The sequence below is a fragment of the Quercus robur genome, chromosome 4 (genome assembly GCF_932294415.1).
Source record: "Quercus robur chromosome 4, dhQueRobu3.1, whole genome shotgun sequence".
Taxonomy (NCBI): domain Eukaryota; kingdom Viridiplantae; phylum Streptophyta; class Magnoliopsida; order Fagales; family Fagaceae; genus Quercus; species Quercus robur.
The window spans coordinates 65,420,168-65,433,067 of record NC_065537.1 but is presented as its reverse complement, the minus strand read 5'-3'; the positions used below and the strand labels follow the sequence as shown (position 1 = coordinate 65,433,067).

Sequence of the window (12,900 nt, the reverse complement as noted above, 5' to 3'; positions counted from 1 at the left end):
CAGAATAAGGATTTTCATTTTCATTAAAGCCAAAGTATGAACCAAAATAAAATTACAATTAAAGAATAAGTAAACTAGCATGCAAAACCAAATTAATATATGAAAATACAATCTAGCATTTTTCAATATTAATAAATATAAACAAAAGAATAGACATATATGAACAAAACAACTATTATTTTTTAATACATTTCAACTCAATCATGTATCAAAATGACTATTATTTTTTATTTGATGTTCATTAATCATTGAACAATAATACTTCCCAGGGTTATGGTCCGATTTCTCCAAAAAAAAAAAAAAAAACTCAATCATGTATCAAAATGAAATTTGACATTTTTTTTAATTAAAATCCTGAAATTATCTATTTAGCAGCATATTGATAATCCACTGTATCTGTATGCAGAAGTACGACTACCTGTTTAAGTGGAATGTAAAGAATTGAAACTTTTATGGTCCGTTTGGATTGAAGGGGAGTAAAGTAGAGTTGAATTGATCCAAAATTAGTTTATTTTCAGCTAACTCAATTCTACTCTCCAAATGACTCATTTTTTACCCAGCCCGTTTTTGCTTGCAACCCTAACCTGAACTGACTCGAATGACTCGCGATCAAAGCTTGATTGAGCAAGAGTTGCTTTTCAAATGACCCAATGAAGCATAAAACATAAGCACTAAAACCAAGAAAGTTTGGAGAAGTCAGCCCAAGACCCAATGAATTCAGGCCTTAATAGTAGAAAATGCAAGCCCAATGTATACAGTATGCAAATGTGCATTAAGGGCCAATTGTTTCGCATACCAAGTTCCACCAAAGCTCAATCCCTTTGTATAAAACGAGTTAGAAGAACACAAAATCTTCACCGGGCATTCCAACGAAAAAAGAGAACACGATAGTAAACCACCCAACCCCACACCCCCCCCAACCCCCCCCCCCCCCCCCCCCCCACAAAAAAAAAAAAAAAAAAAGAAAAAAAAAAAAAAGAAAAGAAAAGAAAAGAAGAAGAGGAGAAAAGCCAATAGATAAAGCAAAGAAAGGAAAAACACAACAAAAAAGAAAGAGACCCATATAAACAAATTGTACGACTTCTTATCAACAAAAATAAAAAATAAAAAACAAACAAACAAATTGTATGACTTTTAGAAATAGAAATAGGATCGCAATATAAAAGATTTTCTTGGATTCCAAAAATTTACAAATCCAAATCCTTTCCAATTTATTCATGCCAAATAATTGGCGCAAAATATTTTAATTAGAACATGTTCCACCAGGCCCCCCAAATTTAAAGGTGAATCCGAACTCTGGATTTTTATATCCATCATATTTCAAGTCATAGCACTTGGGGTTGTCAGTGATGATTTTGTAATGGGGTGATTGAGGTGCAAGAGTTGTGTTTTCTTGATTTCTATACTGGATATTTGAAAATTCACATGCATTACTACCATCTGAAAATTCTCCAGAACCCATGGGTGGGGCACTATTTCCATTTGGGTTACCAACAGCAACCCCTCCCCATCCAAGGCCTTGAGGTTGATTCAAATTAAAAACAATTTCTTTTGGATAATATCCCACAACAAAACCTTCAATTGATATCCACCAGTTGTAATTTGAGTCCTGCCATATAAACGAGTAAGAAAAATATGATCATTATTCAATTTTAATAACATTTAAAACTTTTACATGCCTTTTACAACTTTATATTTCAATTTATATTAATATGAAAATGTGGATCCAATATTGTAAAATATTATAAATGCAATTATGATTAACAACAAATTCTTTTACCCGTTGGAGAGAGATTGTAGTTTGAAATTGAGGTCCATTTGGTACAGATACATTAGTAATAGTTGCCCCGAGATATACGCTTTTGTGTGTTTGCACAAATCCTGGGCACATATTATTAAGGCAACCTGCTTGCTCGAAATTATCATTCTGTAATTTTTAAAGACATTATCAGTTAGCAAAATATCAAATTCTTTACAATTGCATTTGGGTTATTTTACAAAATTACCATATATAATTACATGTGGGTTTTATGCAACAAGACTTAGCAAAGTGGGAAGATGGATAATACCACTGTGCAACAAGACTTAGCAATTACTCTTTTTTCTTTCTTTTTTCTTTTTGAGAGAGAGAGAGAGAGAGTAAGCAATTACTTTAGAATTTGAATAACAAATTTTGTGGTTTTTAACCTAGGTTAATGGATAAAATATTTAATAAACTATACAAACAAAACCTGGGATTGACACTTAGGAAAACATTTTTTTGAAATAATGGGAATGGATCACATCTCAATATATACGCTGTAGGACAATAAACAATAATATTGATTTCAACCAATTATCGATGTTTTGCACAATGATGCATCTTTTAAATTCCAACTATAGATGGGTACAAGGTTTGGATAAAAAATTTGCAATATTATTATCTCCACAAATATTATTAAAGTATTGAAAAAATATTATGGATGTAACATTTTTCAAAATTGAACAGTTAAAAAACCAGCCACAATAAACATTAAGACAAGCAAAAAGTATTAAAAAAAATTTAAAAAGAATATAAACAGCTATAGGTATAAAAACCTTCAACAAATTTTTAAATGTGTAAAAATGGAACTTACCGTGAAAACTGCAAAAAAATGAGGAGACCCATCATGGTATATATCTGGACTGACCTGTTAGAAGCAATGAGTATTATTATTTCAAGTATGTTATCTGAAAATATAAATGGTTACAAAGCTCATATAAGTAGTCTGGATCAAAACCTATGGTTATGGAAAATTTCATTACGAAATATAAAGCTTATATATATATATATATATATGTTCTATTGATATCAAATTGTGTTTACTGAAAATGTTTGGTTGATATGTATCGGATTTTTTTCAACTAAATAGTTTTTCACATGAGCTTATGTTTATCAAATATCTTAGGCAATGTTAGTTAAAAGCTTTTGTAACTTTTTTTTTTTTTTAATAATGCTTTTTGTAATTAAGGCTTAATTTCATAACAAAACACACTATGAAATGATTGTAAAATTTTCTCTTAATTTATTAATATTCAAAGTTTTATTTTAGAAACTCTAATACTGAAAGTTTTAAAAAGTAAAAATTGTGAAATATAATTACATATTTTCTTTTTCTTTTTTTATATCTAAGAAGATAACTAAAGTACATCAAAGGTCAATACGAGGATAATAAGTAGAAATTTTACCATCCATCCCGTCGTGATTAAATTATAATAATCGAGATCATCACCATTGAATACATAAATTTGGGCGTAGGTTTGTCCCTCCTTAACTTGAGGATCATATACAGTGACGCTTCCTTCTACTCCCGTGTAATATTTATTCTTTTCCATTTGGATTACTGCATTCTGTACAAATAAAAATTTTAAAGGTCAGACATACAAATAGGAAGATATGTCCATCAGAATTCCTAATAAATATTTCAATTGAGAATTATATTTATAGCAATTTATTTTTTTATTACTATATAATAAAAGTAAATAAAAAATATTTTTAAGATTTTGTTTCAATTTCTCCCCTTGTAATCCAGTTATCTCCTTTTTTTATTAGTTTTAATTTTTACTGCAGCTACATATATTCCCTGGTCCCTTTTTGTAAAATAAAGGTCAAAATCTTGGTCAAAATCTCTCAAAAAATAAACGTTAAAAGTTAAAACCACTAATAAAATAATAATAATATATCTTATTAAAAATAATCACATGCCAGAACGTGATCTACTTTTTAGCCAATAAGAAAAAAGAAAGATGAATGGGATAATGTAGCCATTTCTTAAAACCTAAAGGTTGATAACTCTTAAATTGAAATTACAGTGTCGAAAAAAAATTTAAATTTCAAGGGTCTTTTTCATTTATCTCTAAAGAAATCTTTTTTTTTTTTTTTGAAAATTATCTCTAAAGAAATCTTGGTTTCTACCTTCTGAGTACATAATAGCTATCATATTTTATCCTAAAATTTTACTAATTAATTTATATACATTTCATTAGTGATATCAATTTTTTATAAAAGAATAAAAATATAAGAAAAATTTGACATTTTTTTTCTTTTAAGTTACACATAATTATTTTGACAACCATACCAAACCAAGCTCTCTTTTTTTTTTCAGTTGATTTGAAAAACTAATTGAGCTTCAAAAACAAAAAACAAAAAACAAAAAAACTAATTGAGCTTCAAACATTAATTCAAGTTTGGTTCATTTAGTTAATGAATGAGTTCAAACGCTCATCTTCACAAGCCAAACTCTAATTGTGTAAGAACATCATAATTTGTTATATATATAGCCTTGAATTTTTGTGAAACAGTACATTTATAATTTTTTTTCTTGCACTAATTGTGACCACAATATTTTGCATCCAAAAATAAATAATGAAGAACTTACATAAGTATTATTAAAAGATGGTGCTGCTTGAGGTTGAAAATTATTTAACAAAAGCTTGGATGCTACGAGGTCCTCTTTTGTTGCCCTGCGAATTGGAACAGTTCCTAACGGACAAGCATCTTTTGCTAAGCCAATCATTAAGGGTCTAAAATGCGAAGGATCTATGTTACTTGTTTTTCCTCGTAAAAAACTAGGAGTTCTCTGAAAAGTTAAAAATATAAAATAAACAAAATAACATATAACGTTCAAATGAAGGTGTAAATATTTATTTTTGCAATAATAATAATAATAGAAATCTATGCACTTTTCTTTTCCTCCTCTTTTTTCATAATAAAAAAAAGATTCTCTTTTCTGTTTCATCTAAAAAATAGAAATTCCATGAAGAAACAAAAATTTAAAACAAATAAAATAAGATATAATATCCATAGCAAGTTATAAATCTTCATTCTTTATCTTCCCAAAGAAAAAAAAAAAAAAAAAGACTAATAGATTAACAGTTATATATCTAACAACCCTTGCATCCTCCCAATCATATATATTTTTTGAGTGACCTTCTAATTATATTATTATTTTATGTATTTATTATTGATTTTCTTGTCATACTTATATTCAATACACATTTTTTTCAATAATTTCATTTAAACTCTGAATGTTTTTGTTAGAAATATTACAATGTGACAATCAAAACTACAAGGCTCATGAAATAATCAAAACGCTATTATTTCATTTATATGTCCAAAATCCTTTAAAAAATAAAGAAAATGTTTTCTATTTTATGAATATTTTAAAGGTTCAAAATCTATTAAAAGAAAAATAAATTTATGGAAAAAGGGAAAATATAAAATTTAGCTAAACTAGAGTTTTAAAAGGAAAAACATAAGGAAAATATTGATATTTTCCTTTTTAAAAAAAACAGGATATCAAATTCTTTGACATAATATTTTTTCCTCCATCATTTAAAAAAAAAAAAATTACTCCGTAATAAGCAAAAACATTTTACAATAATTACGTAATAACATTGATGGAAGTAAATTGTAAGGACTCAATTTGTAACGATCCCAAACTCGTATTGGGTTCGAACGCTAAAGACCCAAACAATAAATTTGTAGAGCGTGGATATAAAAAAACTAGATTAACCTCAAAAGAAAAACGATTAAACTTAACGTTTTTAGATGGATTAATACAGATATTACGATCAATTTATCCTTGAAACAAGCTAAGTTCTTATTTCGTAAGATTTTCTTCTAAGCATCAATTGTTCAGAAGTTCCGATCCCTTCTCTTAATGCATTCTTCCATGTTATATACTGCTCTCTTGGTGTCATCTTCACCGCATACGTGTAGGTTGGATTTGGGAGATCCCTTCCTGTCCCATCCAACATTTCCTGGAACCTTCAACCAGTAGTTGTAAGGCTGCTTCATCACTGTTCAGGCATCACCTCCACATTAATGCGGTCAGAGAGTTGGTTGAGAGGCAATTAATGCGGAGGCAGCAGTTGTTAAAGATATTTGTTTATCTTTTCTTTCTTACCCTTGGCCCCATGTTTCACCTTTAGTGATGATGCAACTTCGAAGTGTGTTTGTGACAATACGGCGTTCAGGTCGTCCTCAGACACAAATTGCCGAGAAGGATTTTGTCTTCGGATGAATACTCGACCCATCTCATGTGATATCTACTCCTCTTTTCATTTGGTTCCTCTTACAACCTTATGTGGGCCTCCTCGGATAATTTAACGTCCTCGGATGGGTCACAGGCCCAGTTAACACGGTTTCAATAATTATTGATAAACTGGCCCCACATAAATCATACTTTATATCTAGTTGTCTATTAAATTAAAAACATTTTTATTCACAAGTGAAATTTTGACTTAAAAAAAAAAAAGCTTTACTCATTAAAAAAAAATCCTTAACAAATAGACAAAATATAATGAATATGTTATTATTTTATGGGTTTTCTAACATTAAAATATGACTTATTATACACATGAATGATTATATATATATATATATCATATCATATTATATCATATTATATATAATAAAAGTTGGGCTTAAACACCATGGTTGCGCCACGTGGTTTCACCAAATTGCAGAAATTTTAATAAATTTTTAGATTTTAAGAATAGATATATACATATTTTTTGGATAAATATGACGAATCAAGTAATGAAAGGAAGTAGTATTTGATTTACAACTATAATCGTTGTGTCTATCTAAAATGTTATCAACAAACCCTAAAATCAATAGAATAGAATTAGATAAGGATAGAATTTAAATAAAAAATAGACTCTTTCATCTTGATACTTTTTAAATATATATTATTTTTCTTCCCCTATAATTTCTAAATTGATAGAAATCATAATTTGATTACAATCCAAATTTGATCCTTTTCTTATTATAATATATAAGTTGATAAGAATCTTAATTAAAAAAAATCAATGTAGTACACGTAAAAAAAGATCCATCTAATCCTTCTTCTTTTTTTATTTAAATTATATTACTACATGTAAAATCTTCAAAAAAAAAAAAAAAAAAAAAAAAAAAAAACAAACAAACAAACAAACAAACAAACCTTACTACACATAAAAATTGCAGAAAAGTTTTTAGATTTAAAAAAAAATAGATATAATTTTTATTCTCCGATAATTTCTAAGTTGATAAAAATCTCAATTTCATTATAATCCAAATTCTTCATCTAATCATTTCCTAAAGTACACATTAAAGTCCATCTAATTTCAGCTTCATACACCTCTATAAATTAGACTGACATTAGACCTTTTGTTCATATCAACTTCTTCAATGTGGAGTGTATATATATAAGATAATTCATAATAAACACCTACCATACAGTTTTTTTCCTCTATTATTCCCTTCTTCTCCCTACAATCTTACATGTGGGGCCAGAGAATTTATGGTCCCGGCCCACTTCACGATGGGGCCCCGGACCCAAGCCGAGGAGAACAATTTATGAGGACGCTTAGTAAGAGTCCAAAAAAGACCTAAGAATATGGCCGAGAATGATATTATGTTCGGCACCTCACAAAACGTCTGAAGAAAAAGACAAATTCAATACAGGGGCAGTACAAGGGAGAAAGCTGCCAACACTGTAGTATGGAACCCCGCATCTGACAGGCCCATACTCCAAACCATGCTATTTAACTTTTCTTAACCACCCCCAACCACTCCGAGGTATGGATTGATAGGACGAATCTGTACCCCAAAAGGCAAAACTTACACGTGGACACTAAACGGGAAGAAAACACTAGTATAAAAAGGGAAGGAGAGTCAAGGGGGGGGGGGATCCCGGAAAGAGGAAAAATCCTACAAAAGGGAGAAGGGGAAGGATATGATGCTCCTCGGACGCAGTCCGAGGACCCTTCAAGCTGCATCGAGGTAAGGCTTAGCAATTCAAGCCAAGCCTACCTTCGTATAAGCTTCCATAAAAATCATGACCAGACCGCTGTCCGGTGACCAAGGTCCAGCCTTTCAAGCCCACACTCTACAAATTATATTGTTCGGGCCCTTTACATACGAGCCCAATGTCATTCTTAGGTCGTTAATAATTGTGTCCCTACAATTGGCGCCTTCTATGGGGAGGATTGCGCGTTGGCACAGGTGGTGGTGGAGTCAAGCCTCTGTCAAGCAAGGGTCTGCGAAGGTTCCTTCATTTCCAGCAACACGCTGTTGTTGTTCCGACATAAATTTCCGCTAGGGGCTACGCTTCGCAGTGCTAGTGGCACGGGCGGCTCTAGGGGCTTCCAACATCAAGCTAACTCTTCCCACCTAGGTCGAGGGGCTAATCTTCGAAAAATAAAAGAGAAAATAAAAGTTTTGGACAGAACCAAGGCCTTGTATGGTCCTCGGACTCAAGCCTCTGGGGAAACCAACTACTTAAAAGAGAAAATACAAGTTTTGGACAGAACTAAGGCCTTGTATGGTCCTCGGACTCAAGCCTCTGGGGAAACCAACTACTTAAAAGAGAAAATACAAGTTTTGGACGGAACCAAGGACCATACCTCTAGGGAAACCAACTACTTAAAAGAGAAAATACAAGTTTTGGATAGAACCAAGGCCTTGTATGGTCCTCGGACTCAAGCCTCTGGGGAAACCAACTACTTAAAAGAGAAAATACAAGTTTTGGACAAAATCAAGGTCTTGTATGATCCTCGGACTCAAGCCTCTGGGAAACCAACTACTTAAAAGAGAAAATACAAGTTTTGAACACAACCTGGACGTTGTATGGCTCTTAGACTCTACCTCGGAGAGGAGTTATCCAATAATAGTTGGGTTAATCCCTAGACCGAATGGAATCCCCAGTTTGTTCTCGGATCCTCAATACCTAGGGAACTAATGCGATTGTGATAGGGCCAGGTGTTATTAAAACACAGCCAAAGTCCCTTACTACTCGGCAACCCTCTCGGATGGTTTATTTTGAATTTCTCATTCTCGGACGACTGCCTTACATGCATTACGGAGCGCTCAGCTGTTATCTCGGTTAGTCTCATAAGTTTAATCTACTTTGGGTTAGCGTTATTATATTTGATAATGTCGATAAGTTCAAATTAATAGCTTTTTGTTTTAAGGTTTCCTGCCCTAAGTATCATTAAAGGAAAATACACATGTAGTACACCCATTCATAAAGTACTTGCTGCAGAAAAAGAAAAGTATTTAGAAGGAAACAAATTCATCTTTTATTAAGACAAAGAAATAGTACAACGTACAATGAAAGAGCTTGAATAAGCTTATGCTAGAAACTAACTACATAAAAAAAAAAAGAAAAAAAAAAAGAAAAGATACAAGAAAATGAAGAAAAAACAGAAGAAGAGGCGTAGAGAAGAGAGACGCAGCAGTTCCAAAACGTTGTTTACGGAAACCATTTCTCAATACTTTTACATGCCCATAACTTGGGCAGCAAAAGAACCTAACATAGGGCTAGCACCTTTGAAGAAAAGGTGCAGGGAGTAGGAAGTTGATGAGCCTCCATGTTAGCCACGCTCGCGATAAAACAGATGGCGCTGATGAAGGAAAATCTTACTACTGTCGCACCAAGAATCTGATGCAACCAGTCCCTGCTTCGGATTTTGACTGAAAGAGGTAGAGATATCATCCCCACCTTGTCAAAACGGGGGATTATCTTGAGTCTGTGTCTCCCCTATCCAGACCGCACCACCTTGAGTCTCGGAAGGATCCAGTGTCTCTGGAGCGGGTGTAGATCCTTCACCCCCACCTGTGCCTCAAACATATTACTCTAAGGGTGGATTGCACTGGAAATGGAGACTGTGAGTATGGCTGAAGGATTATGAATTTGAAGGGGCCAATGGGTTTATATGTAAGGGGAGTAACCTCCTATCCTACTTATATAGAGGGCAAATTGGTGGCATTTAATCCATGCAGGTTTCCAAGAAGTGCCACAGACAAGACGGTCTTGGTTCAATTTCCAACACCATCTGCAACCGTAAGGTTTGAATAGCCTCGTAAAGGGGACATATTAAAAACGCGCCTCGAGCACTGAAACGTCGAGAACGCCACGTGAGTAAATCTAGAAGGATGCCACATAATCCGGCGCACCTCCCATGCAAATGGAGAAACACCGACATGAATGAAGTGTAGAGCTAGGCAAGCCATGATTTGAGCCCGACATCATCAAAACCCTCCTCCCCAACCAGGAGGTTGGGCAGCAGGATTTTGAGGGGCTATTGTGGGGCCAGAGAATTTATGGTCCCGGCCCACTTCACGATGGGGCCCCAGACCCAAGCCGAGGAGAACAATTTACGAGAACGCTTAGTAAGAGTCCAAAAAAGACCTAAGAATATGGCCGAGGACGATATTATGTTCGGCACCTCACAAAACGTCTGAAGAAAAGGACAAATTCAATACAGGGGCAGTACAAGGGAGAAAGCTGCCAACACTGTAGTATGGAACCCCGCATCTGACAGGCCCATACTCCAGACCATGCTATTTAACTTTTCCTAACCACCCCCAACCGCTTCGAGGTATGGATTGATAGGACGGATTTGTGCCCCAAAAGGCAAAACTTACACGTGGACACTAAACGGGAAGAAAACACTAGTATAAAAAGGGAAGGAGAGTCAGGGGGGGGCGATCCCGGAAAAAGGAGGAAAAATCCTACAAAAGGGAGAAGGGGAAGGATATGATGCTCCTCGGACGCAGTCCGAGGACTTAAACCCTTCAAGCTGCATCGAGGTAAGGCTTAGCAATTCAAGCCAAGCCTACCTTCGTATAAGCTTCCATAAAAATCATGACCAGACCGCTGTCCGGTGACCAAGGTCCAGCCTTTCAAGCCCACACTCTACAAATTATATTGTTCGGGCCCTTTACATACGAGCCCAATATTATTCTTGGGTCGTTAATAATCGTGTCCCTACATTACACATATGTATTTGTTTACTCTAATTTTTTTTAATGTATTTGTTTTTTTTTCCCCATCAAATTGAATAGGTTTTGTGTATTTTTTTGTCTTTTTTTTAACCTAATTTCCCAAAGTTTTATCCTATTTATTTGGTTATTGTTTGAGCATCAATCATTAAATAGAGTTAGACATGAATTTTTTTTTATTTTTTTATTTTGTATATCATATATGAATTACACTCAACAATAGCACACTTCTATTTTTGTTTAGTACAGTTTCATTTGAAGTTCTGCATATTGGACAAACTGCTTCAACATAAACACCACGTCTAGATAAATTGTCCATTGCAAGTAAAGAATTACTCAATCATTTCCAAAGAAAAAGTAAGACATTTTTCCCCATTGACTTATTTTATTCTATTTATGCCTCAATAATTTTTATTTTGTTGGTCTTTTTGCTTCTTCTTTATTTATTTTTATTTATCTGTGTTGCTCACATTGTTAATTGGGAAACTACTGTTTACCATTCTCTTTGTAGTTTAAGCCTTATTTGAAAAATCTTAATTAGGTGAACTAGATAGGAAATGTCATACTAAGCAAGTTTTTTTTTTTTTTTTTTTTGGTGCTACTTATTTTGGTTTGTTAATAATAGAGAGCGAGGTTGAGATCAAATAATAGAGATTATTGTTCACAACTAAAGGTCAAAATGGATGCTACTATTGAAAGGTATCACTTCTCAATTCTCATCATATCTCAATACTAATGAATTTATTTATTTTATTTATTTTTTTGGTTGGGTGAAAATCACTCAAGTTTTAGTGTCTTCTCCCATGCTTTCAAGGACAAAAATTATATTTTCATGTATGTCTCGCTACTTTATATTTTTAAATGTTTAGTTATTTAGATTATTCTTAATTACTGAATTGAGGTTTCCACTTAAATATGCTTTCAATCATTTTTTTAATAGCTTTTAATGATTAAATTCAAGGTTTTTCCATTTAAATATTACTTGAGCCCTAAATCTCAATATATTATGAAAAATCCTTTTATATTTCTTTTATGTATCTCATTTTATATTAGTTACTTAGTTATCTACCATCTTCCATTTGATTATTTTAGACATATATATATATATATATATATATGCTTTTAAAACATTTTAGTCTCACACAATATGCATTTATTATATAACTTAAAAGTAAAATATTCATTTATTTTTTATTTTATTATTTAATTTTAAGGAAATTAATAAAAAAAATTGTTTACATTTGAATTTTAATTAAGCCGTTGGGCTTAGAAGCCGTGGTTGCGTCACGTAACTTCACCAAATTGCAAAAATTTTATTAAATTTTTAGATTTTTAAAGGAATAGTATACTACCAGGACTCTAATTCATTCTTATCATTAAATAAAATTATATTAACATTATTTTTTTATTTGTTAGGATATATTTTGTAAATTAAGGGATAATACTTAACATACAAAAAATTAATTTAGATCATTGTGGTTGCACGATTTTCCCGGCCCAACTTCTGTTGATCAGGCCTTGGCCCAAAGCACAACCCACAATAAATACTTGTAGAGAATGGGTTAAAGAGCTTGGCCTCAATGATACTAGCAGGTTTAATGCATGTAGTGTACTGCTTGCAGAAAGGAAATAAGAACGCCAAGAAGGATTCCTCAAGTCTGATTTTATTTCTTTTTTCTTCTTACAGTTTTGCCGTCCCTTCTTTGAGGGACTTCACTACATTATATATTTTTCTTCTTTTCATCCCAGCCTTACACCTGTTAGTCATCCAAGCATCCACTCGAGCACCTGTCCCATCAGACGCCCTCATCAGACCCTTTGTGAGTTGCAGAGGCCAAGGCGGTACTGTTCAAGGGTCTTTTCCTCATTAATGCGGCCAAGAGGATGGTTGGGGCGCAATTAATGTGGTGGTAGCCTTCCGTGAGATATTTTGAATTTAATTCATTTTATATGTTGGGGAAGGTGAGCTGAAATGGCTGAGCAGAGTTTCTCGTCTGGCTTCATGATGTCCGAGGACGAATTGCTTCTCGGAAGGGTTTCCTTGGAGCTGCTGGGGTTGGGTAATGCTGCATACGAGGATCTTCCTCGGATAATACGCTCCTCGGACG

The 12,900-nt window shown here is 33.1% G+C and overlaps 1 protein-coding gene across 1 annotated transcript; it reads right to left on the bottom strand.

Moving 5' to 3' along the window:
- Positions 1-1,243: 1,243 nt before the first annotated feature.
- On the bottom strand, positions 1,244-6,057 carry LOC126722406 (uncharacterized). Its single transcript, XM_050425561.1, has 6 exons — positions 5,928-6,057; positions 5,735-5,820; positions 3,208-3,369; positions 2,616-2,669; positions 1,781-1,927; positions 1,244-1,609 (listed from the first exon to the last, which is right to left on the bottom strand). The coding sequence occupies exons 1-6, from the start codon at positions 6,055-6,057 to the stop codon at positions 1,244-1,246; spliced, it is 945 nt and encodes a 314-aa protein (XP_050281518.1).
- Positions 6,058-12,900: the final 6,843 nt, after the last annotated feature.

Coding starts and splice junctions, on each gene's coding strand:
- LOC126722406 (XM_050425561.1), bottom strand. CDS start 6,057: ATGGGTCGAGTATTCATCCGAAGACAAAATCCTTCTCGGCAATTTGTG. Junction 5,821..5,927: donor GGTGAAACATGGGGCCAAGG/GTAAGAAAGAAA, acceptor ATGCCTGAACAG/TGATGAAGCAGCCTTACAAC. Junction 1,610..1,780: donor CTACAATCTCTCTCCAACGG/GTAAAAGAATTT, acceptor TTTATATGGCAG/GACTCAAATTACAACTGGTG.